Source organism: Pan paniscus, chromosome 2, assembly GCF_029289425.2.
Source record: "Pan paniscus chromosome 2, NHGRI_mPanPan1-v2.0_pri, whole genome shotgun sequence".
Taxonomy (NCBI): domain Eukaryota; kingdom Metazoa; phylum Chordata; class Mammalia; order Primates; family Hominidae; genus Pan; species Pan paniscus.
Genome location: NC_085926.1, coordinates 156000231 through 156028114, shown reverse-complemented (window position 1 = coordinate 156028114; position 27884 = coordinate 156000231). Strand labels below are relative to the sequence as shown.

Here is a 27884-nt window from a genome sequence, read left to right as displayed (position 1 = left end):
AAGGCTTGGAACCAACCCAAATATCCATCAATGACAGACTGGATTAAGAAAATGTGGCACATATACACCATGGAATACTACGCAGCCATAAAAAAGGATGAGTTCACATCCTTTGTAGGCACATAGATGAAGCTGGAAACCATCATTCTCAGCAAACTATCGCAAGGACAAAAAACCAAACACCGCAAGTTCTCATTCATAGGTGGGAATTGAACAATGAGAACTCTTGGACACAGGAAGGGGAACATCACACACCGGGGCTTGTCATGGGGTGGTGGGCTAGGGGAGGGATAGCATTAGGAGATATACCTAATGTAAATGACGAGTTAACAGATGCAGCACACCAACGTGGCACATGTATACATATGTAACAAACCTGCATGTTGTGTACTAGAACTTAAAGTATAATAAAATAAAAAATAATTCATTAGAAAAATAAATAAATAAATGCACTAGAAAAAAAATTAAATTAAATTAAAAAAGAAAACTACACCACTTTGTATCTATTTGCCTACTAAGAACAGACAAAGGTTGAGGACACTAGACCCACGGACTGGACCTGGTGGAACAAAAAAACTCTGGGTTGGGACTTTCATAAATATATAGCTAGTAAAAGAAAAATATTTTATTTAGCAAAATTAAAAATACAAAAACATGAATTTTAAAGAATGTTATCCTCATTACTATATAAATAAAAATTACAAAAATCACCTTCTATCATAAGAATGTGAACGAGGCTGAAGATCTCTGGACCAAGATCTTGACTTTGATCTTGATTTCCTTCCTCCTTTCTTTCGGCTGTACGTTCTACTATCTGAAGAACTGCTCGAGGAGGACCGTCTACGGTGTTTCTTTTTTCTCTTGCTTCTGCTTTCTTCTTCAGTATCTGATGACCGACGTCCCATTTCTATAAGCATAAATTTGAAGAATATTATTTCTAACATGGTGGCACAATGGATGAAATGCAATATATTAATTTTTTATTTCATTTATTTATTTATTTTAGAGATGGGGTCTCCCTCTGTATCCCAGGCTGGAGTGTAGTGGTACAATCATTGCTCACTGCAACCTGGAAGTCCTGGGCTCCAGCGATCCTTCCCCCAAGCCTTCCAAAGTGCTGGGACTACAGGCATGAGCCACCATTTCTGGCCTCAACGTACTACTTTTTATAAAACTTTGTAAAATTTTTAAAAGTCTTATTCAAAGTAAAATTGTTTATGTGCCTGGCTTCTTGACAAGACTGAGAACAGCTCTTTATATCAATTATCTGATATTTTAAGTTATATTTCTCATTAATTATATGACATTTTCTTTAGTAATCAACCAACTATTCCTTTATTCTCACATTCCCTAATGACAAAATATATTTTACTATCTTAGAGTTGAATTTTTTTTCTAACAGAAAATTCTACATCTTTAAATAGCTAAAACCTCATTAGTCATCAACAAAGTACAAACTGAAACAATGAACTATAATCATCATTTCACTTGTGAAACTCAGGGGAGACAATATTAACTAAAGTACTAAAGTTGATGAGGTTATTGAGAAATCAGTCAGCTCTTCACACACTGCTAGTACCTCTATAAGGTGGTAGAATAATCTTTTTAGAAAGCAATAAAACAATAAATTAAGCAGATATAATAGATATTATATCTATAACAGATATCCACATTTGTATGTGTATATTACACACAAACATATATATTTATATCCACATTAAGAAATATGTACACAATTGAGTAATAATAATCTAAAAATGTTGATGCTTTTTTGACAGAGAAATCCTACTTCTACAAATACATCTGAAAAAATTTTTCTAAAGGATATATTCATGAAAATATTCATCACAGCATTATTATAGTGGTATCCATTGAGATAATTTAAGAAAATATGTACATATGAAAATTAGTATTTAAATGATGCAATATAATTTTCATAATATAAAATACAGTTTTTCAAACTATTTCTATATAGTTATGGTAACACGGACATTTAGTATACAACAGAAAAAACAAATAGAACCTAAGGCTTTCATATTTAGGAATTAACTTTGCTGACAAGAAGCTTAGTTGTCTTACTTTAATCTTTAGATTCTCATATGCAATACTATTTTTTATTAAAATAGTTATTAGTTATCTTTCAAAGTCATATAAAAACAAGATCCATTCGTTGTAATCGCTTAGGATAAATAAAAGCTCACATCATCTTTAATATTTATTCAAAATAAGTTAAATACCATCACTATAAACAAAGTATTATGTTGGTGCAAAAGTAATTGCAGTTTTTACCATGACTTTTAATGGAATATATTTATATATACACAATATAAATATATATTATCTATTTAATATATTAAATATATATTATGTATAGTATGTTTAACATTAAATATATTATATATTAAATATTAACTATATAATACTTAATATAACTGTATATTTAATATATTAATTAATATTAATATATTAATTCTATATTATTTATATATTTAATAATACATTCCATTAAAAGTAATGGCAAAAACCACAATTACTTTTGTGCCAACTTATAATATGTTAAATTACTGCTTTGCTTTCAGAAGCATCAGGTGAGCCAGCCCCTCCCTGATTCCAATACAATACCAGTTGAAAAAATCTCTTAGGACTCAAATCAAAACTTTAAGCTATTTACCTAGAGCCAGAATTAAGGATTTTAAATGTAGCTCTGAACGTCCAAGTTGCTCACATGTCTAAGATTTTAGTTTAACAAAACACTGGGAAGACTTGGTTTTGAAGCTTTCAGTAAATCACTAACATATCTAAGCCAGTTTCCTCATTTAAAAAATGAAACTACAATAGGTAAAAGATTACCACGACACTTTCCAGCTTTAAAATGACTATGAAAGTGGCCAAGTGCAGTGGCTCACGCCTGTAATCCCAGCACTTTGGGAGGCCGAGGCGGGCGGATCCCGAGGTCAGGAGTTCGAGACCAGCCTGATCAACATGGTGAAACCCCATCTCTACTAAAAACACAAAAAGTAGCTGGGCGTGGTGGCATGCGCCTGTAGTCTCAGCTACTCAGTAGTCTGAGACAGGAGAATCGCTTGAACCTGGGAGGCAGAGGTTGCAGTGAGCCGAGATCGTGCCATTGTACTCCAGCCTGGGTGACAGAGCGAGACTCCACCTCAAAAAAAAAAAAAAAAAAAGACTATGAAATTATAAATATATACAACATGTATATATATGTAAATACAAACATACATTTAAATACAAACATAATTCAGATGTATATAAGGTATATCTGTACATACATATGAATTCAAATGTGTCCATGATATCCATATCAAATAGATACCCACATATGTATGTGTGTATATTATACACACACATACTTATATCCATGTTAAGAAATATGTACACAATTGAATGATAATAATTTCATTTCTTGGCTTTTAATTCCTTTCTTGTTTTTACCTTTAATCATTTAAGAATGTTCCTCACAAACAAATAACCATTTAAATTAAGATGAGCTTTTACTATCTTGCTATCTTGTTTTAAAAAATACCAAAATAAGATTAAAGAAATTTAAAAGTATAAACTTGAAAGGATAGAGACTAGAAAACAACAGGAACATGAGATATGTCAACAAACTTTTGGCAAGTGAAAAACACATGGAGAATTTAGAGCTAAGAAAACTTATTATCAGGCAAACAAGAGAAAAGCAAATTCACATAGCAAAAATCAGAAAGGATCAGGAATTTAAGACACCAGATACCAGAGCAGGCACAATGAGGCCATGAGGCTAAAAACAAAAAAAAAATTGATTGAATTTATGTAATAGTGTCCCTGAGTCCCTCCATTCTACCCAGCCAGGTGATACTCTTCCCCAATCCTCAGAGGAGAGAATGTTTATTTTGGGGAGAAAAATGAATCAAAGAAGCACCAGGTCCAAGGACACAGTAAAAAAAGACAGAGATGCCAAACCAAAAGTTAAAGAGATTAAGTTAAGTTAAAGTCTATAATCAAATAGAAAAGTCATAGCCCTCTGTGTGCTATCCTCAAGAGGATTCTTGAATATCTGCAAAAACTGAACAACACCTAAGAAAAGATATATAAGCATTTGAGGGTTCCCCCCAAAAAGGGGAGGCCCCCACCCAATCACCCTATAATGAAGCCTACTAGTTGACAAGTCCAAACCTTAAATACAGGTTACAACTGTATTTATAACATTTTTCTGTAAACCTTTTTTCTGTTAACTTTTTGCTGAATATACAACAAAATATAACCAAACATGATGAAAGCCTTCACCATAAAAGACAGAAACTAAAACAGAAAGAAAATAAGCAAATGATAGTAAACCAGAACATACAGAAGAAAACTTCAAGAACAAAAATAACAGCTAATATCCTCAGATGCATATGACAGGATGATCCAGCAAACAAGACTAGGAAGAACATTTGGAGAATAGGACAGATAGCTTAAAATTTTAACAAAGGACAATTTAAAAAAACCATGCGCGCGCGCACACACACACACACACACACACACACACACACACACACACAAGGCCAGGTACTGTGGCTCTCGCCTGTAATCCCAGCACTTTGGGCAGCCAAGGCAAACAGATCACTTGAGTCCAGGAGTTTGAGACCAGCCCCGCCAACATGGTGAAAACTGGTCTCCACAAAAAATACAAAAATTAGCTGGACGTGGTGATGCATACTTGTAGTACCAGCTACTCAGGAGACTGAGGCAGGAGGATCACCGGAGCCCAAGTGGGCGAGGCTACAGTGAGCCAACATTGTGCCACTGCATTCCAGCCTGGGAGACAGAGCGAGACCCAGTCTCAAAAAAACAGACAACAAAAACAATAAGGTTGGAAAAGAGGTTAAAGGACTCAAAAAAAGAAAGAAAGAAAGAAAAAGAGACAGACATTTTACAAACAGAAGAGGATCAATCTGGAGGTCCAAAATGCACCAGATACGCATTCTATAAAAAAAAAAAAAAAAATAGAAAAGCTCAGCATAATGGCATAAGCCTGTAGTCCCAGTTACTCTGAACACTGAAATGGGAGGACACCTTGACCCCAGGAGTTCGAAGCTCCAGTGAGGTATAATCCCACCACTGCACCCCCAGCCTGGGTGATAGGGTGAGATCCTGTCTTTAAAAACAGGAGAAAAGGGACCAAAAAAAATTACCCAAAAATTAAATTTCCAGGCCAGGCATGGTGGCTCACATTTGTAATATCAGCACTTTGGGAGGCCAAAGTGGGTGGATTGCTTGAACCCAGGAGTTTGAGACCAGCCTGGGCAACATGGTGAAACCCCTGTCTCTACAAAAAATCAGCTGAGCATGGTGGTGCACACCTGTAGTCCCAGCTACTTGAGGGGGCTGAGGCAGCAGGATCACCTGAGCCCAGAAGGTCCAGGCTGCAGTGAGCTGCAATCACCCTACTGCACTCTAGTCTGGGTGACAGAATAAGTCCTTGTTTCAAAGTTCCAGAATTGAAAGATGAATTGCCCTAAGTCCCTGGGACAATGATTTTTCTAAAAAGACACACCCAGTATATCTCATAAAAACTTTAGACACCAGGAATATACAGAAGATCCTAGAAATTTCTAAAGATAAAAAAAATATGGGTAGCACAATAAAAGGCATATGGGTTTTCACAACACAGAAAACAATGGAGACTAGCCTTTAAAATGCTGAGAAAACGAATCTCAACCTAGAATCTCTATCCAGCCAAATCACTGTTCTGCTACGAGATTAGAATAAAGACATTTTCAGACATGTAAGGTCTCAAAATTATACCCCACACTCTCCCCTTTTCATGAAGTTACTCGACAGTGTGCTCCATGAAAAGAAGAGCATCACAACAGACAACCCAGATTCAAAATATAAGTAATCTTATACTGAAGATACGAAAGACATCCCAGACTGATAGCATATAAGCAATACATCAATAAACAAGAAAAAAAAAATCCTTTCCCTATAGAAGCTTACATTCTAGTACCAGCGATTTTCAAAATGAGGCCTGTAGACCCTTGGGGATCTCTACGACACTTTCAGGGGACTCAAGAAGTCAAAACTATATTCACTGTAACACTAAAACATTATTTACCTTTTTCATCGTGCTGACTTTTGCACTGATGGTGCAAAAGTAATAGTGGACAAAACTGCTGGCACCTTAGCACAAATCAAGGCAGAGGCACCAAATTATACTTAGTAGTCACTGTATCCCTCACTGCCATACAGTCACAGTTTAAAAAAAAAAAGCAATTTCAATTAAGAATGTCCTCAATAAAGCAGTAAAAATCATAAATTTTACTAAATTTCCACTCGAGTACATACACATCTTTTTAATATTCTTATGAAATGAGAGATACACATAACTTCTGCCATATATTGAAGAATGCTGGTTATTTCAAGAACAAGCATTTGTGTAACTGAATTGCAACTTGAATTAGCTGCTTTTATTATGAAACATTATTTTATTTTAAAAACTCACTATAATTATGCAGACTTGAGTATCTGGAAAACCTTTTCTTGAAAATGAAGGGATCCTTCCATTTCAAGGAAAACAGTATTCATTGCTGATGATAAAATTCAAGCTTGCAAGCAAAAATTTGAATTTTAGATAATTTGTATTGCCACCATGAGAATGATAGCTTCTGAATACTTAAAAACTTCCGAGATCATCGGTGATATTAACAAACATGAATTTTTGATATATAATGAAGGGTGTTAACATTAGAAAGATATGCCTAACTCAGTGAGCCAATATTTTCCAAATGGCCAATGCAAAATGTCACAAAATCATGCATGGGTAAAGATCCACTCAGAGTGTAAGTCAGACCAATAGATTTTAACATATTGGAGTACCAAAGGTCATCCATATGGTTTCAAAAACCATATTAAAACAGAACTTCAAGAAATTAACACTTAATCAATTTTTGGTGTAATATGAAAGACATAATTACCTGAAAAGGGTTACTAAAACACTTATCTGTGTAAAGCCAGATTTGCTTCATAAACTTCAATCAAAACAATTTATCTCAGTGGATTGAATGAAGAAGCAGATATGAGAATCCAGCCATCTTCTATTAAACCAGACATTAGAGATTTGCAAAAAAGGAAAATAATGCCACTTTTCTCACTAAGTTTGTTTTGGAAAAAACAGTTATTTTTCATATCAAAGATACTATTTATGTTACCATATTTTGGGTTTATTGTTATTAAGTGAATTCATGAAGATTTCAAAATTTTGTTTTAATTAATAAGGTAAATATTCATAGATATAATCCAAATAAATGTTACTGGAGTCCTCAACAATGTTTCAGAGTGTAAAGAGACCCTAAGACTAAAATGTTTGAGAACCACTGCTCTAAGATACCTACTGTCATTCCCATTCTCTATTTCTGTCCTTTATACTACATCTCTGAGTAAGGCACAAACAAGCAGAAAAAAAGGAAGGGACACAGATCTATCTGTCTTGGGGGTGACCAAAAAAAGAGAACAGGAGAAGGTGAGTATAAATTTTTTATTTGTTCTAATTACAAACAACATAATTTATCCATAATAGAAGGCTGGTTGATTACATTTAACACAGGTTAATGAAAGATAACAAAAGTCCTTCCTTGGAACATACCTCAAAATAACAAGAGCCATTTACAACAAACCCACAGCCAATATCATACTGAATGAGAAAAAGCTGGAAGAATTCCTCTTGAAAACCAGCACAAGACAAGGATGTCCTCTCTCACCACTCCTATTCAACATAGTATTGAAAACTCTGGCCACAGCAATCAGGCAAGAGAAAAAAACAAAGGGTATTCGAATAAGAAGACAGGAAGTCAAATTGTCTTTGCAGATGACATAATCCTATATCTAGAAAACCTAATCATCTCAGCTCAAAAGATTATTAAGCTGACAAGCAACTTCAGTAATGTTTCAGGATACAAAATCAATGTGCAAAAATCACTAGCATTCCTATACACTAACAACAGACAAGCAGAGAGCCAAATCATGAATGAACTCCCATTTATAACTGCTATAAAAAGAATAAAATACTTAGGAATACAGCTAACAAGGGAAGTGAAGGACCTCTTCAAGGAGAACTACAAACCACTGCTCAAGGAAATCAGAGAGGACACAAACAAGTGGAAAAACGTTCCATGCTCACAGATAGGAAGAATCAATATCGTGAAAATGGCAATACCACCCAAAGTGACCTAAAGATTCAATACTATTCCCATCAAACTACCATTAACATTCTTCACAGAATTAGAAAAAAAAAACTACTTCAAAATTCATATGGAACCAAAAAAGAGCCCATATAGCCAAGACAATCCTTAGCAAAAAGAACAAAGCTGGAGGCATCATGCTACCTGACTTCAAACTATACTACCAGGCTACAGTAGCCAAAACAGCATGGTACTAGTATAAAGACAGACACATAGACCAATGGAACAGAATAGACAACTCAGAAATAAGACCGCACATCTACAACCATCTGTTCTTTGACAAACCTGACAAAAACAAGCAATGAGGAAAGGACTCCCTATTTAATAAATGGTACTGGGAGAACTGGCTAGCCATATGTAGAAAATTGAAAGTGGACCCCTTCCTTATATCTTACACAAAAAATTAACTCAAGATAGATTAAAGACTTAAATGTAAAACCCAAAACTATAAAAACCTTAGAAGAAAATCTAGGCAATACCATACAGGACAAAGGCACGGGCAAAGATTTCATGGCAAAAACGTCAAAAGCAATTGCAACAAAAACAAAAATTACAAATGGGATCTAATTAAACTAAAGAGTTTCTGCACAGCAAAAGAAATTATCATCAGAACGAACAGACAATCTATAGAGGAAAATTTTTGCAACCTATACAACTGACAAAGGTCTAATATCCAGAGTCTATAAGGAAGTTAAACAAATTTACAAGAAAAAAAAAAGGAATCCCATTAAAAAATGGGCAAAGAACATGAACAGACACTTCTCAAAAGAAGACATTTATGCGGCCAACAAACATATGAGAAAAAACTCAACATCACTGATCATTAGAGAAATGCAAATCAAAACTACAATGAGATATCATCTCATGCCAGTCAGAATGCAATTATTAAAAAGTCAAGAAATGGCCTGGCACAGTGGCTCAGGCCTGTAATCCTAGTACTTTGGGAGGCTGAGGGGGGTGGATCACGAGGTCAGGAGATGGAGACCATCCTGGCCAACATGGTGAAACCCTGTTTCTATTAAAAATACAAAAATTAGCTGGGCGTGGTGAAGCATGCCTGTAATCCCAGCTACTCGGGAGGCTGAGGCAGGAGAATTGCTTGAACCAGGGAGTCAGAGGTTGCAGTAAGCCGAGATCACACCACTGCACTCCAGCCTGGTGACAGAGTGAGACTCCCGTCTCAAAAAAAGAAAAAAAAGTCAAAAAACAACAGATGCTGGCAAGGCTGTGGAGAGACAGGAACACTTTTATTAATAAACTGTTGGTGAGAATGTAAATTAGTTCAACCATTGTGGAAGATGATGTCACAGGCATTGTCCAGAACGGGTGATACTTTGAGGAATCAGCAGTGTGGTGATTCCCCAAAGACCTAGAACCAGAAATACCATTTGACCCAGCAATCCCATTACTGGGTATATATCCAAAGGAATAGAAATCATTCTGTTATAAAGACATATGCACGTTTATGTTCACTGCAGCATTATTCACAATAGCAAAGACACAAAATCAAACTAAATGCCCATCAATGATAGACTGAATAAAGAAAATGTGGTACATATACATCACAGAATATTATGGAGCCACAAAAAAAGAATGAGATCATCATTTGCACGGACATGGATGGAGCTGGAAGCCATTATCCTCATCAAACTAACGCAGGAAGAGAAAACCAAACACCGCATATTCTCACTCATAAGTGGGAGCTGAATATTGAGAACACATGGACCTGGGAGGGGAACAACACACAATGGGGCCTGCGGTGGGGGCATGGGGGAAGGGAGAGCATCAGGAAAAATAGATAACGCATGCTGGGCTTAATATTTAGGTGCAGTAAACCATCATGGCACATGTTTACTTATGTAATAAACCTGCACATCCTGCACATGTACCCCAGAACTTAAAATAAATCCTTCCTTAGAGAAACCAAGAAAAGTTTGAAAAACCACTGTGACAAAACTATAAATATTTCAAGTGGCACATTTACATTTCAGAAAAATTACACTGAAATATAATTAATCCCAATAAAAGAAAGCAAAAGGTCACCATATTTCTTTGTTATAGTTAACTTCAAACATTTATTCACAAAAGGGAGTGAATACTAACAGCAAATCACAAAGTAGATCTCAAAATTGTCTTCTCTATAAATGACAGGTACTGAAGTCCTACTCACCACCACAGACATAAACTTACCCCTAGATTTCCATAATATCATCAGCATGTAATTAAATATACTTGCCAATTCAAGACATGGTAATCAATTTATATTACATACTCCTAGTAAGGAAGAATTCTTTATACTTAACTCCACCAGTAAGGTGCAATGAATGGAAAGACACATTGATAGTTCTTTCTGATAAGGGCAATGAATGATGAATGGAGCACAGGCTTTTAGAGTCCTACAAGCTAACAATTTTCAATCTATCTGTAGGTGAAAGAGACAACATGGGACAGAGATCCTATAGCTCTTGGTTTCCTGTTCTCACTCTAGTTCTTCCTGGTTGTAGCCTCGTGGTTGCAAAACTCACCCAACAACTCCCACTACAGAACTGAAGCCATGGCATGTAATGACTACAGGAGGAGATCAATTTACAGAAATATCTTAATGTAAAGTTCAGGTGCCTGATTGAAGAGCTAAAGCCAACATGTGGTCATTCAAGAAAAGAGAACTCAAAGGACTACACAAGTAGTTCCTTTGTCCAGTTATTGATAAGGGTACAAGAAGCAGTTATCTCTTTCAGAAAACAGGCAATCAGTTTGAAGAACAAAGATTCCCAAAGGACATGATAGCTTATAATTACTTCTCCACTACTCACTCATTAGTATATCAAACTATAATTTTCTTGATTCTGGACACATGGCCAGAAAAAGTGAAAACAATGGTCATTTCAATGGGAAATCCACCTCAAAGAAGAAAAGTAAAACTGGGGTGAAAACTAACATATTAAGAAATCCATAAACAAGTACACAACTCTTTATCTCAAAAGAGATAAAGAATTCTGTCAAAACACTTCTCCCATCACAATTAAAAACTTGCAAGCATCTCTCTTTTTAAAAAAGCATGATCAATCATAGGAATTTATCCCCAACGGTTTGAACATGAAAGCAGGAAATACAACTATAGATCTACTATAAACAACCCGCTTTCAGAACTTTTCCAATTCATAACACCCCTCTTTGTGAGACTGGTTGAGTTGGCAAGGCCAATTAACAGAAGGTGCCAGCTGTTTTTGTCGTTTTCAGATTCTGACATTTTTAGCCCTCTTACTGAAAAACATAAAGTGTTATATCACTTAGCATGAAATCTTTGCCTGCAAAGAAAGTGAATATTTATAAACTCTAAGACTAGAGAGGCTCTTAAAGGATACCTAGTTTCCCCCAAGGTTGCAACTGTCACACCTGCTCCAAATCTTAAACCTGGGAACTCTGCTTACCTCCTTCACTTAGAACTTTTATAATACATCTAAGTTCAAAGATGACAACTCGAATGCTTTCTTGCGACAACATAAGACATTTGAATTTATTTATCTACTACCTAGTTAGCTGGAACACAATTGGGTTACTGCTAATTCTGAAAGTGTAAAAAAATATTTTTTTGTTTAGGTTTCCAGTGTGCATTTAAAGATACACAACCTCTGAGAGAGAAATTACGTCAAGGTTAACCTAAAATCAAGAGCAGGCAACATGCCTTACGGTGCATTGTAACATCTTGCAAAAGTAAACAGAGCCATATGCTCTTGGTCACATGCCACCAGTACAGAAGTCAAAGGAATATATAGTGTGTTTAAGGCGAGCCTATTTATATTTCAAGAGAGGAACATCTATTTCACCCTGCACCACTTCTCTCAGCAAGCCAGTGTGAGCCAGAAAGGGTAGGGCGGAATCAGAAAGAGAGCTGGATCTAAGGCAGGGACAGTGGAGTGGATGGGATAGAGGGCACCAGAATCCAGCCTCCCTCTTGCTCCACCCTACCTAGAGCTAGTGAGGAAGCGCCAGGCTTATATTGCAAGATGAGCCAGGAAACCCAAAAGCAGCTATGAAGAGCCAGGAAACCCAAAAGCAGCTATGAAGAGCCAGGAACGTGGGGCGAGGGGAGGAGTCGGCGAACTCTCCGACATGTCCTCAAGACATAAGGCCAAGCTTGAGGCCTGCGGCCACCCACCCACCCTACAGCCACCAGCCTTGACCCAAGGAGTCCGGAGCCTCCCAGGTGCGGGACGCATGCGCACGGTGACACTGCGCACGCCGCGAGGCCGCCGCCCACCCTCCACAGACACTGAGCGGCAAACTGCGCCAGGCCCCGCGTCGCCTCTCGCCGGATCAGGGCCTCGGAGCTCCGCAGCCACGGCTGCCGCTCCCCAGGCCCTGGTCGTGGGCATCACCTGGGTCCAGACCTTTGGGCTCACACCTCCCGTTGACGTGCAAGCGCCGCAGTCCCTGAGTCGTTTCTTTAGATCTAGGCGCCGCCGGCGTCCACCGAACTTGCTTCAGTTTAAGCTCAGCGCCTTCCTGGTTCTAGCGCCAGGCAGCTTCAGCCGAGATATCGAGTGCATCGATGGACGCTGCCAGGCGCTGGGAATGCCGAGGGAGTAGATTGTAACGCTGCCAATTTTTTGTTTGGCGTTTGTTTTGCGTGCCTGTTTATTTTGATTTTATTGTTACCAAAAGCAATAAAGGTGGGACTGGAGAGTGTTATTGTCTTAGTAGTCGTCGTTATCGTCATGAGTAATCAGTAAACAAATCTGCATCGTAGGAAGTTTTGTTTATGACACCTACCCGAAACAAAATTGGTTATCTCACGCTGGGGGAGGGGGAAATTCGCCCAACGATAATAAATCATGGGAGTGTGTCTGTATAGAGTCGTGTGTGATTAAATTGTAATGATTTATTTGCAAAAATGCATTAAAAGTCGGTGTTTCTTCTGCCCTGAAGGTGAAGGCACTCACAAGTTGAGTGCAAATTAGTTTCTCAGATTAAAGTAACTGGTTAGTAGAGGAATAGGAGAGAGCTGCCTGAGGCGAGGCGGGGAGCGGTTTCTTCTGAAAGAGAACTCAAATTTATAGGTGTGTGGAGTTTTTTTTATTTAAACCAATAGAAATTAAAGAGACTCAGCATTTTCTGTAATTCATACTACATTACTTATTTTTCCTTACATGGAAATTTTTTCCTCATTTACTCTTAAGCAAAGCTAAAAAGATAAATAAATTGTTGGCCTGGGTTTTGGTCGACTATGAGAATCAACTCATTCACCACTGCTAGATAACCAAGCTACAGTTTTCCGCAGACATTTGAGATGGTGAAAAATCACCTCCACAATATATTTTTCGTAAATAATGTACCTTAACTAGCCAGTTTTGAGGCACCGTTTTAAAACTTAACTACTACAACACTACGTGTATATTTTAAATAATTCAAGAGCTGGGGAAACCCTTGGGGTCCTGAATTTTATTGGAACCTGTGCATCTGTCCACAGACTGTCAGCTGAGCTTTACCATAAATGCTTTTTTTTTTTTTAAACAAAAACTGTATTTTGAAATGCCCTGTCTCTGGAAGATATTTGCTGTTTAATGAAACAACATCATTGGAACTTTGTGAGCATTTATTAATGTATGAATTTAAAACCTTGAAATATTTTTTAAAGTAACTTCCCTTAGGCCAGTGGAAATCTGTGGTCAGACACTAAAGATTTCTCATAGCTCCATCTGTTATCAACACTACTATTCCTAAATATGCAATGAGCCAAAAAGCTGAGATCATGGGAAAATCTATTGGTTTGAATTACACAATAGTTGTGTCTGTGACTTCCCTGATTACCTTCAAAGTGGTCATCTTTCCCTGAAGCTCAGTAGATGAAATATGACTTCAAACCTAAAAGTCATGTACTTAAAAAGGCAAACAAGTAGCTGGTGGGTCTCATGATTCCTTAACCGACTTCTAACAGTGGTTATTTTTGAGTTATTTGTGAATATGTATTTAACACCTCAGTTTGAGAGCACCTTGAGCACCGTATCCTCTTAGCTTTCCCCATTACTGGCCCTTCTGCTAAATAATCTTAAAAACAGATTTTCATAAAGGACTAAAGTTGTATGATTATTTTCCTCTGATAATATCAGAAAGTAGTTACAGAGAGTAACCCAAGACTCAATGTGAAATTGTTTCTAAATTCGTATAACTTTGGAAACTTTGTCCCTTTTGTGGTGTAACAAAACAAAAGCAAGTACTGATACAATGTATTCATACCTAAAAGCTATAGCTGCGGAAAAATTATAGACATTAGCTCTCCTAAAAGTGGCAAAAAATGAAATGTTTTAAAAAGGCAAAACAACGTTTCTAAAAAGCATGATATACATAATCCTTAAACTCACCAAACATGAACATTTTAATGTGAGTATTGTAGTATAACATAAGGTTATATCCAGCTTCTATCTACATCTATTTGAGAAACACTAATATATTAAGTTATAATTGTGTTCTCTTTTTGCAAGTGTTTCAGGTTGTTTTGACGGAACTTCTTAAATTATCTGCTAATTTGTTTTGATGCCTTAACCAATATACGGAAGATATACATATTAATGTTCTGTAATTCCTCTTATTTTTACTAAGAGTATTAGATCCAAAATAATGATCAAGTTACCTTTAACTTCCAGAAAGTCTGCATTAATATTCAGAGTACTTGAAAATGTCCCCTAAGCCACACTTAAAGAGGTATATTTGTTTACACACTTAAATATAACATCATATGTAAATATTCTTTTGTGAGTATGTATTTGCATAGCCACACTTCTCACAGCAAGCCCTGTCCGGCACAATACAGACAAATGACTCAGGAATATAGATGTTCCTCTAATGTAACAAACCGTTCCGATGAAAATAGCCCAGAAATAGAATTTTAAATCGTAAGCGGGGTTGGGGGGTGGGGGGTAGGCAGAGAGACCTTTACTCCTGGCGAGCGTCTCTTTTTTAGCTCTCCGCAATAAATGAAATTAGAGGGGGTACAAACTTAACGTCGATTTTTTTTTCAGACTCGAAGAGGGATAATCTCTTGTTTTTCAAATTAGTAAATAAACTCGACGTTTCCCAAGATGCTAAAGAAGAAGTCCTGTAATTCACCATAGAGGGGTCCGGGTGCAGAGAGTAAGGGAGAAGGGTGGGAGTTCTGAGACCTCAGAGAGGAAACGAACGAAGTCGAGCTGTCCAAGACAGGGCGTTAAGGAAACACTTTAAAATGAGATCTGTCAGCTAACAGCTGCTGGGGAAACTTGTTAAATCGACCGGTCCCTTTTAGCGGGGTCTGTCCATAGAGGAGTCAGCTGGGCTCCAGGACACGAATAATAGAGCGAATAACACGGACCGAGGGGCGAGGAGCTTGGAGAAGACCCGGACTCAGCCTGCCTGCGAGCCGGGAAGCTCCTAAGAGAAGCTGCGCGGGTCGGAGAAGGTGCAGGCAACCCTGACTCTGGGCAGGATGATGCTGGGCGGTGGAGCTACGGCCGGCAGGGGTGGGATTGTGAGGGAGAGGCGGGGATGCAGAATTGGGATGCGGGGTCAGGATGCGGGAATGGGATGCGGGGCCTGTAAACTGCTGGGCGGTTGATGCAGGGCAGGGACGAGGAAAAGCAATGCGAAGCTGAGCATTGCGAGGCACCCTGACTCGAAGCAAGGCTGTAGGGAAGGATGCAGTGTCGGGATACCTGACTGACTCTAAGAGCTGCGCACTTGTCAGTTTCCTCTTGGCCCCACCCCGCGGGGTCTATCCAGCTCCCCAGTGTTTAACTAAGTCGTGACACCAACGCAAAATCCACGCCTAATTAAATTAATTAGGGATTCTTGTCAATCCTGGATTAATGGCCAAGAGCACAGGCGGCAGGGGCTATCTGAAAACCTGAGCGGCCGGGGACCGGCCTTCTCTCCCCGCCCCCTCCAGTCCCCCTGTGCTGCCCTACCACTCCAGCCCCAGCCCGCCCGAACTCCAATCTCTCTCTCTCTCCTCTTCTCTCTCTCTCTCTCTCTCTCTCTGTTTCTCTCCTTTTCCCCTCCCCAACCCCCGGTAGAGGCGCGACTGCTACCCGGGAAGGGGGCTCACTCCGAGTTGCGAGGGGAGGTAATTTACTCAGAACAAGAGGCCGCCGTTAGGAAGTATAAATAGTGAGACTTCAAGCGCAGCGTCGCTATCAGATCTGAACTCTCCGCAGGAAGAATTGTCAAAGATCTTAACATTGAACAAGCGCGCTCCGGCAGGGAAGCATCAGTTCCCATTTCCCTCCGGCGGCCCCCGCCCCTTCTCTTCTCCTCCTCCTCCTCCCTCTCCTCTTCACCCTTCTCCCCCTCCTCCTCTTCTTCCTCCTCCTCCTCTTCTTACTTCTTTTTCTCCTTCTACTTCTCCTCCTCTTTCTTCTTTCTTCTCCTCTTTTTCTTCTTCTTCCTCCTCCTCCCTCTCCTCCCCCACCTCCTGTCCCATTGATGTGTTATTATTGGGGGGGCTGGAGCAGTAAAAAAAGAAGAAGGAAAAAAAGAGCGGGGCTCCGCTGGCAGACGTTGAGCGCCGGGCTGACGTGCGGCGGCGATGGAAGAACTTACGGCGTTCGTCTCCAAGTCTTTTGACCAGAAAGTGAAGGAGAAGAAGGAGGCGATCACGTACCGGGAGGTGCTGGAGAGCGGGCCGCTGCGCGGGGCCAAGGAGCCGACCGGCTGCACCGAGGCGGGCCGCGACGACCGCAGCAGCCCGGCAGTCCGGGCGGCCGGCGGAGGCGGCGGCGGAGGAGGCGGAGGCGGCGGCGGAGGAGGCGGAGGAGGTGTAGGAGGAGGAGGAGCAGGCGGAGGAGCTGGAGGAGGGCGCTCTCCCGTCCGGGAGCTGGACATGGGCGCCGCCGAGAGAAGCAGGGAGCCGGGCAGCCCGCGACTGACGGAGGGTAACGACCTGACTGACCCCCGGCAGCGGTTCCCCTTCCCGCCTTCCGGACTCCTCTCGGGCGGGAGAGGACTCCGAGGCCCAGCGGGGAGGGGAGAGGGCCACGGAGAGGGCCCTGGACCCCAGCTTTGTCAGCTAGAGTGATAGTGGAAGGGTGGGGGTCCGGTGGTATGCTCGGTCATGGGTGGGGTCCTAGTGTGTTGTGGGGGTGGCGTGGGGGGAAGCGTGTGGGGTTTGTGCGCGCCCTTCCCAGATGTTCCCATTCCACCGAAATGCATTTTTCACCAGCGGGAGGATGGGCCCGCAGCCCGGATGGCCCGCAGGCGGACGTGGAAGTTCGCGGGGCCGGGCTGCAGGAGGGGGTGCTGGACCAGACGGCAGGACTAAAGCTAGCCTCTAGCGCAGAGTTTGCCGAGAGGGAGAAGGGGCAGAGGTGGAAAGCTTAACCCTCCGGTCGCCTAGGTGTTTGGGGCCGCCAAGACCCCTCGAACTCCACAGAGCCCCTGAATCTTTGGATCTTAGGGGCCAAAACTTCCCATTCTCTTTCAAGGTAGAAGGAAGCCAACGAAAGCTGAGGTCCAGGCTACGCTGCTTCTCCCGGGCGAGGCGTTTCGGTTTCTTGGTGTGTTGGGGGCGGGGGGGGGGGGCCGGCGGGGGAGGTAGGGATCTATATTTACACAATTCCTTTAGTGTTTTCAATCACCCAGTACTCGGTTCTCTTAGAGCAAAAATCGTTTGGTGCTAGCTCAGTGTTAGGAAACGTCTTTATCTCAATGGCAGAGCGTTCTATACCAATTCAAAGGAGTTCAACAATAAAATTGATTTGGCACTTGGTGCCTGCAGTAACTGGTGTACTGCCATATTTTTCCAATTAAGAAAATATGTGGCATGCGTGGAATCACATATTTAAGCAAGCAATTAAGTTGTTTATGACACGGTCTGTTCCTGTTTAGATCATTAATTGGAAATTTTGGGGACAAAAATAGAGATTGTATTAAGTCTATGGATCAACTTGAAATTTAGACATCTCCTCGAAGCCCCAAAACTTTGAGTGGCATCCACTGTGTAGATGACATGTAATAGACAAAGCCTTCCCACCTCATTGGCAGAATTTGAAGGGTGTGTTTTCATATTTAAATTTCAATACAATAACAGTAAAAATACTTTGCTATTAAATTGGCCCATAATGTTTACTATAATGTTATCCACTTCCTTCCTAAAGAAAGGACAAATGTCCACAAAACTAACTCTGAGAACTAGAAAATACGGCAATATTTAAGATCACCGTAGCTAGAATGCCCGGCAGGGCCGAGATCTAGCGACTCTTCTTCCTCCAAACCAGCACCAGGTCTTCCTAAATTTGTAAAGTGGTGGAGTTACCGTCAAGGTGCCCAGTGCAGCCTCCCGGCCATGAGTCCACAACTACAGGCCCGAACTACAGGTTCGCCAGCGCGCCTGACGGCGAGGTTCAGGTCTGAACCCCCGGCGGGCGCAGTTCCTGGGAGTGTTGATTTCCAAGCTCAGGGCAAGTATTAATTTCTCTGCAGACCGGCTCTTCCGGAAATGATTTTTAACACCCATGCTGGCCTGGATCCTGCGCTGGGAAGAACTGCAAACAGCCTCGACTATCTAAACTCAGCTTTGACTTCTTAAAACCCGGAGTCTCTGATTCGGGCGCAGAGGATAAAGGTTCCAGGGGGATATATATATGGTGGCTCTATATGCTCACACTAGAAGAGCTCCTGTTTTTAAAGGGAGGAGAAGGACAGGAAAGTGGCAACGGATGTGTGCAAACCCAGAGCAGAAAAATGCATATTTTATTAAACATCCGAGCTGCTGGTTGCATGAAAAGGCTTTGAGCAACCAATAGAAACCGAGGATCGCGAATATTCCGCTTGAACCTGTTGATCTCTGTGGGTTAAGCGTTTAGGGTCGAGTCTGCGTTTCCACGAGGGAGGGCGAAGAGAGAACAGAAAGAGCGGTTGCTTTCGCCCGCCACCGGAGGCTGGTTTTCCGCCTCCTGCCTTCTGGCCCGGCTTGGGCGGCGAGCCCTTTGGGCGGCCAACATGGCGTGGGCGCCTGTGCTCGTGCGACCCCGGTCGGGCAGGGGGGACGGAGATTACCTGGCTGTCCAGGGGACCTTATGCAGGGTTTGGCCCGAGCCCAGGGGCAGCGAGGGGCGTCTGCGGATGCGGCTCCCTGTGCGGCACAACACCGGGGTCTGTTGCTCTCGCTGATACCTTTCGGCCCAATTGTTCCTAAATTAGACCAGCAAGTTTGCGGTAGGCAGAGAGCCAGCGGTGGTGAGAGCTGGCCTGAGAACGAGCCAGCCTTCTGGGAATGGCCGGTGTGAGAGGCCAGTGGGTGGCCTTGCCGCGCCCTTATGTCCAGACCTTGCTCTGTGAGAGGCCTGGCGCTGCGCCTTTGATTTCTGTGAGTGCTCCGGAGAAAGTGAGTGCGAAAGTGACTGGAAAGCATTTGGTGTTTGCTGGGGAAGGCCGGTGACTGGGGGGTGGATAGTGAGGCAGTGAGTCGAGGTACGTTTGTGAAGGAGGTGGTGGATGACTGCCCACCTTGCCCCAGGCGGCCGCTCAGACTTGACCTTTGCGCTTCTCCGGGATATTCTTCCTCCGGGTGGGTTGAGAAGCCGGACCAGGATTCCACGAGGGGGAAGGATTCTCTATTCTTTTTTCGACAAATCTGGTAACAGGATTTGCTGTGCTGTTTTCGTCCGTGTGTGTGTGCGTGTGTGTGTGTGTTCGTGTGGATGCACGTGTGGCCCCGCTGGGGTGCCCCCTCCAGTGTCCCCGGAGCTGAAAGATCGCAAAGAGGATGCGAAAGGGATGGAGGACGAAGGCCAGACCAAAATCAAGCAGAGGCGAAGTCGGACCAATTTCACCCTGGAACAACTCAATGAGCTGGAGAGGCTTTTTGACGAGACCCACTATCCCGACGCCTTCATGCGAGAGGAACTGAGCCAGCGACTGGGCCTGTCGGAGGCCCGAGTGCAGGTACCCAGCTGCCAGGAGGTCTAGGGCCCAGGGAGCAGAGAGAGCCTGGGGTTGGAAAGAGGCTTGGGGGACACACTCGGGAGGTGGTGCTTCTAGTGTCTGGTGTGAGATGAGAAGGAAAGAGATATCTTTACTAGAGGTCTTATTTTCCAAAGTAGATCTTAGTCCTATAGCACTCCCCTCCCTTTTTTTTTTTTTTTCCATCCTAACATATGTTCCCAGAAGAAGAAAGCTGTGCTGGGCTTTCTCCCAGAGTTTCTATAAACCACACCCCCCTTGCCTCGCGCTGGCTTTAATGTGGTTTAATCCTAATGGGCCTACTTTTATAAGGCTTAAAAAAAAATCCCACAGAAAACGTTTTATCTCTGGATGCCTTAAAAGTTCCAAAGAGTATTTTGCTCTCTGGAGTTGGATTTCCTTGAAAGTCTGCTCTGCAGGGTCTAGGTTTGTCAAGCGGATATCCCAATTAGGTTTATAGACGTGCAGACTATAAAGAAAATTAGTAACTGTTAAGTGCAGAAATTTACAGTCTGCTGTTAGCGATCGATCTCAAACTGTGTGTGAAATAGCGGAGAAATAAACGCATTTTGGTCACTCTTTGTTCATTCATTTAACCAAGGCAACGAAACTGACCCTAAATACATTTGATTTTAAAACAAACCACATATATTAGTATTTATATTTCCAAAGCCTGCCCTCCAGCACGTGCCATACCCAATGAAGTTAGGACTGAAACAGATTTTCTTTATTGGTTGTGGAGGCAAATGTAATAGCAAAAATAGGCTTTGGGGGCATTTAAAGGAGCAAATTGTGTACATTCACATACACATATCCTTCTAGCTTTAGGGGGAACAAATTTAAATGTTTCAGATTGTACTTCCGCTCAAATAATAAAATAGAATAAAATGGTAGTTATTATTGGTTTGAACACATGGAGCAGTTTTAGGCCCGCACATCTGCAGCTGTTACAAAGTATCGCTGTAACAGATACTCTCTCGGTCTCTGGGCACAGAGACCACCATCTGTAGCGAACTATGCACAATTCTTAAGGGGCTTCCCCACATCTTGTAATAGGATCAGGAAAAAAAAAAAAACAGAGCAGTCACGTTGAAGAGGAAAAGTAATAATAGGCTGCCTTGGTCATCACAGCATCAGCAGCAGAGCCTTCCTTTTTAAGCCTCTCCTGCTTCGCTCTGTGCACTGAGATCTCCAGAGGCTCAGCAACCCCTTAAAAACATGATGATAATTATTACAGTTATGATTATTAGTATCTTAATTCCAACTCTTCTAGGGGAAAAAAAGGCAAGAAGCCTCAGGCCATGTGAATTACACAAAGGATGCCACCCTGGCACAAAATCCACCCTCTGTTGTACTAAATAGCAGAGAAATTTTTGAAGATTTACATTGACTATGACACTTGCTTTCAAAAACATACCAATGAAAGCTCTGAAAGCAGTATTTTTACTTTAATGGGGTTTTTAAAACTTTAATTTGTGAGTCAATCAATATGCTTTATTATTGAAAGTGGAATACAAAAGCAAGCTTTATTTGAATTTTAAAAAATCTGTCATACTGCCTGTAAAAGTTGTCAAGTTTAAGCAGGTAACATCCAGGAGAACAAAGTACCTAAGAGTTACTTGCTTTATATATACTTCATTCTCCTTTTGCTGAGTGCTCTTTTTTTCTCTTAAGAAGTGAACTTTATTGTTGTTTCATACTTTTATTTACATTTTAGTTATTTTCTAGATGTTTTCCTACTATCCTAACTGCAAACAGTGGCTTTTTCTAAAGAAGCAAATTAGATTATCATGATAATGGTGCACAATTATTCTGCTACTGTGTTTCACTCTGCTGCACAGCAGAACAGAGAAATTCTAAACTTCTTTGTAGTGAGGCTTTTATGACACTAATTACCTCTCCCCAACCCTTACAACTCCTTCTCCGCAAAGGAGTCATTATTTGCTCTGGTGTTTGGTTTTTCTTTAAGATGAAGCTAATTAACATTACAGGCTATTAATGAACACATTCTTCTCAGGTCTTAACTGGGCAAATATCTAAACCATTATCATGTTGGTATCAGGTACCAAGCAGAGTTTTAGGCCATGGGGACTCTGTTATGTGAAAAGATGAAATCAGGACTAATAGTAATCTATCTTGTGAAAGTCTATAAAATCTATCTTTCTATTTCTGTAGTTAATTTACATGTTTAACTTTGGAATTTGAGGCTGTTTTATACAATTCAAAGATTGCTTGCTGTATCTCCCAATTCTTGTCTAAACCACGACTCTTTTCTCTTTGTACTTTTGTAATTTAAAAAAATTTTTAGTCATAACATCTAGGTTTTATTTTTTTCCCCCTCCAACCTATAGGTTTGGTTTCAAAATCGAAGAGCTAAATGTAGAAAACAAGAAAATCAACTCCATAAAGGTATGCTTCTTATACAAGGAACATTTGATAGTCTGAGCAAAGAGAGAAGTAGTGAATATTACTATTACAATGACAGAAAAAAAGAAACCTCAAAAATGACAATAGTTCTTGACTTAATAATCTTCAAAGGCTGTTAATGGAGTCCTAAAGTTTGGGAGTAAGTTACATTTATTTAAATTTTGGATGCAGTTTAGAAAGATAATAGTCCATTTTCAAAGGAATTAGTTCTGTCTTGTACCATTTGGAACCCTGAAAAATGCTACAAATGTTAACCTCACATTATTTTTCTTTTGTACTTTTTACAGGTGTTCTCATAGGGGCCGCCAGCCAGTTTGAAGCTTGTAGAGTCGCACCCTATGTCAACGTAGGTGCTTTAAGGATGCCATTTCAGCAGGCAAGTACAGCCTAGTTTCAAGCTGTTTTTAAATATAAAAATACCTGAATGTTTGCTTGAACTGTTGAACATCACCTGTCTCTGAGCCCAGATGTCAATGTCTGCGTAGTTGGAGAATCATTTTGAGATGATATAGTGGACCCACTACCCTTTAAAAACCTATACGGTATTAAAGGCCTGAATGCCTAGTCCCTTCTGTCCTCATGGGAACCCCTGAAGGGGCCTGGGGGCAGTAACTGGTCCTTTAAAAATACACTAAAGATTGCCCTTAGAGAGAGAGGAAGGAAAAGCCTTTTGATTAAGATTTTGTCAAATCCAATACAGAGGTTAGTCCTAAGGTATTTCTAAGGCAACCCTCTAGATACTTTTCTAGGTATTTTCTACCTCTTAGTCACATTAAATAAGTCTGACAGAAGAAAAATAAACACAAGTACTCCCAGCTCATACTTTTGTTTTTTCGTTCTTTTGTTTTTAAATCTGTTTCTGCAAACAAAGCTTCATCTCTGGTAAGGAGAGAAGTCTTGGTCTTCCCAGGGCTGCCCTGCCTTTGCAATCCCTTAGCCATAAAGAAACCTTTAAGAGTACATTTTAAAAGGACAGCCTGCAGCAATGATTTAATCCTGGGAAATCCCAGTGCTCTGAACTCCCCACTTTCCAAGCCTGAGGGCGAAATCCTTTCCCAACCAGAGTCTGACCTTCCCTATCCTCAGCCAGGACCCCTGCTTGGCATGGCTGTGATGTCATGAATTAGCTCTCAGTCTCCAGTGACTTGGACCGGGGAGACACATAGGTGTGCCCATGAATTGAGAGTCGGTGTTAGGGAGATCTTAGCTCTCTTGGTGCCACAGGATTCTGGCATCCTGATGCTTGGCTTTGGAAACAAGAGAGAATGACTGAAGAAAGAGGGAGGGGTGACTTTAAAAGGAGACCTTTACTACTCAAAAGGTAATCTTTGGGCCAGCAGTAACAACACCGTCTGGTAGATTGTTAGAAATTCAGAATCTCAGGCCCCAACCTAGACCTTGTGAATCAGAATCTGAATTTTAACGAGATCCCTGGGTAATTGTTATGGCAATAAAGGTTAGAAGTACCGACTCACAATTGTGCCTATTGTGGTGAAGATGGAGTAACTTCCCTGAATGACATTAAAAAGTTGCGTAGTTTGCTTGTTGATACTCCGTTGTTTTGGTAGTGGGGTAAGAGATGCATGGCAGCATCAAGAGAAGAGGGTAAGGATCCTCACCCGCAGTCTTTCCAATATACCATTTCAGCCCACTTCCCAGGGGAGACGGCCACATTCCTGCAGAAGGGGGTTCCCGGGGTCCGGGGAAATAAGCCTACCCTAAGCGAGTTTCGGAGACCCAGGGGACACTGGAGTATCCATGTGGAACCCCAGATTCAGCAACAGGCTGAGAAGGTCACTGTCGGAACAAGATGCACAGCCAAATGCCCTCTCCCCGTGCCCAAACACAACCCAACTCTCTCTCTGGCCAAGCTGGACGCCGTTAATGCTCTGTTTCTATTCTGTTGTCACCCTAGGATAGTCATTGCAACGTGACGCCCTTGTCCTTTCAGGTTCAGGCGCAGCTGCAGCTGGACAGCGCTGTGGCGCACGCGCACCACCACCTGCATCCGCACCTGGCCGCGCACGCGCCCTACATGATGTTCCCAGCACCGCCCTTCGGACTGCCGCTCGCCACGCTGGCCGCGGATTCGGCTTCCGCCGCCTCGGTAGTGGCGGCCGCAGCAGCCGCCAAGACCACCAGCAAGAACTCCAGCATCGCTGATCTCAGACTGAAAGCCAAAAAGCACGCCGCAGCCCTGGGTCTGTGACGCCAACGCCAGCACCAATGTCGCGCCTGTCCCGCGGCACTCAGCCTGCACGCCCTCCGCGCCCCGCTGCTTCTCCGTTACCCCTTTGAGACCTCGGGAGCCGGCCCTCTTCCCACCTCACTGACCATCCCTTGTCCCCTTTCGCATCTTGGACTCGGAAAGCCAGACTCCACGCAGGACCAGGGATCTCACGAGGCACGCAGGGTCCGTGGCTCCTGCCCGTTTTCCTACCCGAGGGCCTAGAATTGGGTTTTGTAGGAGCGGGTTTGGGGGAGTCTGAAGAGAGACTGGACAGGGGAGTGCTCGAACCGCGGAGTTTGGCTCACCGCAAAGCTGCAACGATGGACTCTTGCATAGAAAAAAAATCTTGTTAACAATAAAAAAATGAGCAAACAAAAAAATCGAAAGACAAACCGGAGAGAAAAAGAGAAAGGGAACTTATTTCTTACTGCTATTTGGCAGAAGCTGAAATTGGAGAACCAAGGAGCAAAAACAAATTTTAAAATTAAAGTATTTTATACATTTAAAAATATGGAAAAACAACCCAGACGAATCTCGAGAGACTGGGGGGAGTTACCAACTTAAATGTGTGTTTTTAAAAATGCGCTAAGAAGGCAAAGCAGAAGGAAGAGGTATACTTATTTAAAAAACTAAGATGAAAAAAGTGCGCAGCTGGGAAGTTCACAGGTTTTGAAACTGACCTTTTTCTGCGAAGTTCACGTTAATACGAGAAATTTGATGAGAGAGGCGGGCCTCCTTTTACGTTGAATCAGATGCTTTGAGTTTAAACCCACCATGTATGGAAGAGCAAGAAAAGAGAAAATATTAAAACGAGGAGAGAGAAAAATAATATTAACACAAAAAATGCCACAGACAATGATTTCTCTGAGAAATTATTATGGCAACTGTCTGGACTGCTGACAGTAAATTCCGGTTTGCATGTTACTTGTATTCCATTGATGGTGTGTCTCCTCCCACCCCCTTATCTCCCATGCACTCACTCCATTTTCATCTTCACGATGAAAAACAATACCAAAAGCATCTGGAAATTGATATATATATATATCCATATATATATATATATCATATATTTGCCATATATATATATATATTTGCCCTGTCTTTGATCCTGGGGAACAAAAGAAAAAAGTCAGAAAGGGAAAAAATTACACTCATTGTCCTAAGAAGACAGAGGTGGGCAGAATATGTGGGGAAAGGAAAAAGAAAACAAGAACACCAAATGAAATAATGAAGGTACAGCGCCTCGCTGTGCCAGACACAGTAGGCGCTCAATCAGTATTAGTTCCCACCATTCCCCTTTTCTTGTGTTCCTTCTTGTTGGTTTCCTGAAGTCCTATTTGAAGACAATGCTTTATTTCCCCCTCTCTATCCCGTCAAATTCACCTTAAATAACACCCAGCTAGATACAGGCACTAGGTTTGTGTAAGACATGTTGATACACACAAACAAAGTTTATTTTGACTATAATGTGTGGACTGACATTCAACATTTGCATTTTATCTCACAAAGGTGTATCTATTCAAGTAACCTTGTTTTTTGGGGGGGGGGTTTGTTTGTTTTTTGTTTTTTTTTCTTTTGGTTGTTTGTTTCAATTCATGTAGCTATTTAAACTGGGATACCTTGGACTAAGCCAGTCTGTATCCCAATTCGCTAGCAAGCCTAAGTTTGTGGGGTTTTGTTTTTGTTTTTGTTTTACCTTCTAATTTACAAGAAAGAGGAAAAGCTCTTCTAACTGAACTTTGGTATGCGGTTGAGCTTTGTAACTATTTGTTCTCCATGAAAACAAAATTATTTATATTTGACATATTTTTTTCTAGTGTATTAAGTTATTTTAAACAAAAGATGTTATCTCATGACGTGTTGTCAGTACAAAATGTGTCGCCTCCAATTCTGTTAAACCTTTTAAATAAGTGCCAAGTTATTAATTGAAGACACTTTGCGATCAATTGAATGAAAATATCGTTTCATTTGATGGGGTTCGCGTCATCTTTGTTCCTGTTACTATTAAAATATCCGGGATAGTCTTTCCCTTTTCCCTTTTGATTAATGCGTATCACTCTCTCGAATATACCAACTTGGAAAAGCGCTTGCCTCTGCTCTTACGTGCCGCAGTCAAGGGGCAGTAAGAAGGGTGGCTCTGTGGCTGTCGTTAGCGCTGAGCGCATTTCCGCCGGCCCCCTCCATTTTATCCACCCAGCATAGAAACAGGGTTATACCAAATTAATGAAAGAACAGATAAGAAGTAAAATAACATAGGATAGAGTAACTTCCTTCCCCAAGATGGACTCTCGTTATTCGTTTTGCTATAATTCCAACCTTTATCTGGGGACACTTTTGGGAGGAAGGAAGGAGGGATCCTGCGGAGCGAAATCAACCTGGGTTTGGTATGGCATAATCGACAATCAGTCCCAGTTCGTTGACCCTCTCTGGAGCGGGGCAGGTGCTGACTTCGGAGCGGGAAAAGAGCCGCAAAGGCGGGCAGGCCAGGGCACTGTGGAGGGAGGATTCCCCATCTGACACTCCTGTTTAGGGTTGGCTGAAGCAGCTTCTTCATTGGTTAAATTTAGAAGGTGGAAGCCAGAATCGGGTTTAGGAAAAGCCTGGCCTTGAAAATAATGAGGAGCTCTCTCTACCCATGTCGTGGCCCCCTTCTTCTGGAAGAAATCCCACTAGTAAAGCCCAAAGGTGCTGCCTGTGTGGGGATAGTTGGAGACTTTGAAGACTCGGCCCTGACCATGTCCAAGGCAGGAACTTTCCTTCCCGCGCGGGCTCTTGTGATGACGGGACCTTCCGCAAAGACTGAAGGAGTCCTGAGCGTCCCCTGGGACCCCCCACCCTCATGCTGGAGGGTGCGTAAAACCCCTGCCAAAGCCCCACATCCTCCAGCAGTGTTCCCCACCACCCCCACTTGGCCCTCTCCCAGGTCTTAGCTCGTATTCAAAGCTGTTCCTCAGCATAGACGTGGGCGATAGGTTTCTTTCTTTTAACTTTCAAAGACCACTGAACAGGATTTGGGCCGTATTCAGTGCGCAGGCCTTGCGGGTCTCCTGGTTGATGAACGTCGGTAGTTT

At 41.7% G+C, this 27884-nt stretch overlaps 2 protein-coding genes across 7 annotated transcripts in view; one reads left to right on the top strand and one right to left on the bottom strand.

Moving 5' to 3' along the window:
* RSRC1 (arginine and serine rich coiled-coil 1) overlaps positions 1-17114 on the bottom strand; it is a 483059-nt gene extending 465945 nt beyond the window's left edge. The window contains exons 1-2 of one of the 4 annotated variants that reach the window (XM_063603003.1): positions 16858-17114; positions 712-907 (exon numbers count right to left, since the gene is read on the bottom strand). In XM_063603003.1, coding sequence (XP_063459073.1) covers positions 712-905 — 194 coding nt within the window. In that variant the 5' untranslated portion in view covers positions 906-907; positions 16858-17114. Of the gene's footprint in view, positions 1-711; positions 908-12191; positions 12266-12601; positions 12746-16857 lie in introns of those variants that run through there. The other 3 variants (XM_057301951.2, XM_057301952.2, XM_055110619.2) reach the window with 3 other exon arrangements.
* Positions 16509-26837, top strand: SHOX2 (SHOX homeobox 2). Of its 3 annotated transcripts, XM_063603002.1 has the most exons (6): positions 16509-17128; positions 17678-17749; positions 19930-20138; positions 22508-22565; positions 22871-22959; positions 24499-26837. In XM_063603002.1, the coding sequence occupies exons 1-6, from the start codon at positions 16783-16785 to the stop codon at positions 24790-24792; spliced, it is 1068 nt and encodes a 355-aa protein (XP_063459072.1). In that variant the 5' UTR covers positions 16509-16782; the 3' UTR covers positions 24793-26837. The 3 variants fall into 3 exon arrangements, with proteins under 3 accessions (XP_063459072.1, XP_008954329.1, XP_008954328.1); XM_008956081.5 differs by lacking the exon at positions 17678-17749 and having other exon boundaries at positions 16637-17128; positions 24535-26837; XM_008956080.5 differs by lacking the exon at positions 17678-17749 and having other exon boundaries at positions 16637-17128.
* Positions 26838-27884: the final 1047 nt, after the last annotated feature.

Excerpts from the sequence above, each read along its gene's own strand:
- SHOX2 (XM_063603002.1), top strand. The coding sequence starts at position 16,783 with ATGGAAGAACTTACGGCGTTCGTCTCCAAGTCTTTTGACCAGAAAGTG. Across the intron at positions 17,129-17,677 it reads CAGCCCGCGACTGACGGAGG|GTAGAAGGAAGCCAACGAAA; the intron begins GTAACGACCTGA and ends TTCTCTTTCAAG. Across the intron at positions 17,750-19,929 it reads CGAGGCGTTTCGGTTTCTTG|TGTCCCCGGAGCTGAAAGAT; the intron begins GTGTGTTGGGGG and ends TGCCCCCTCCAG.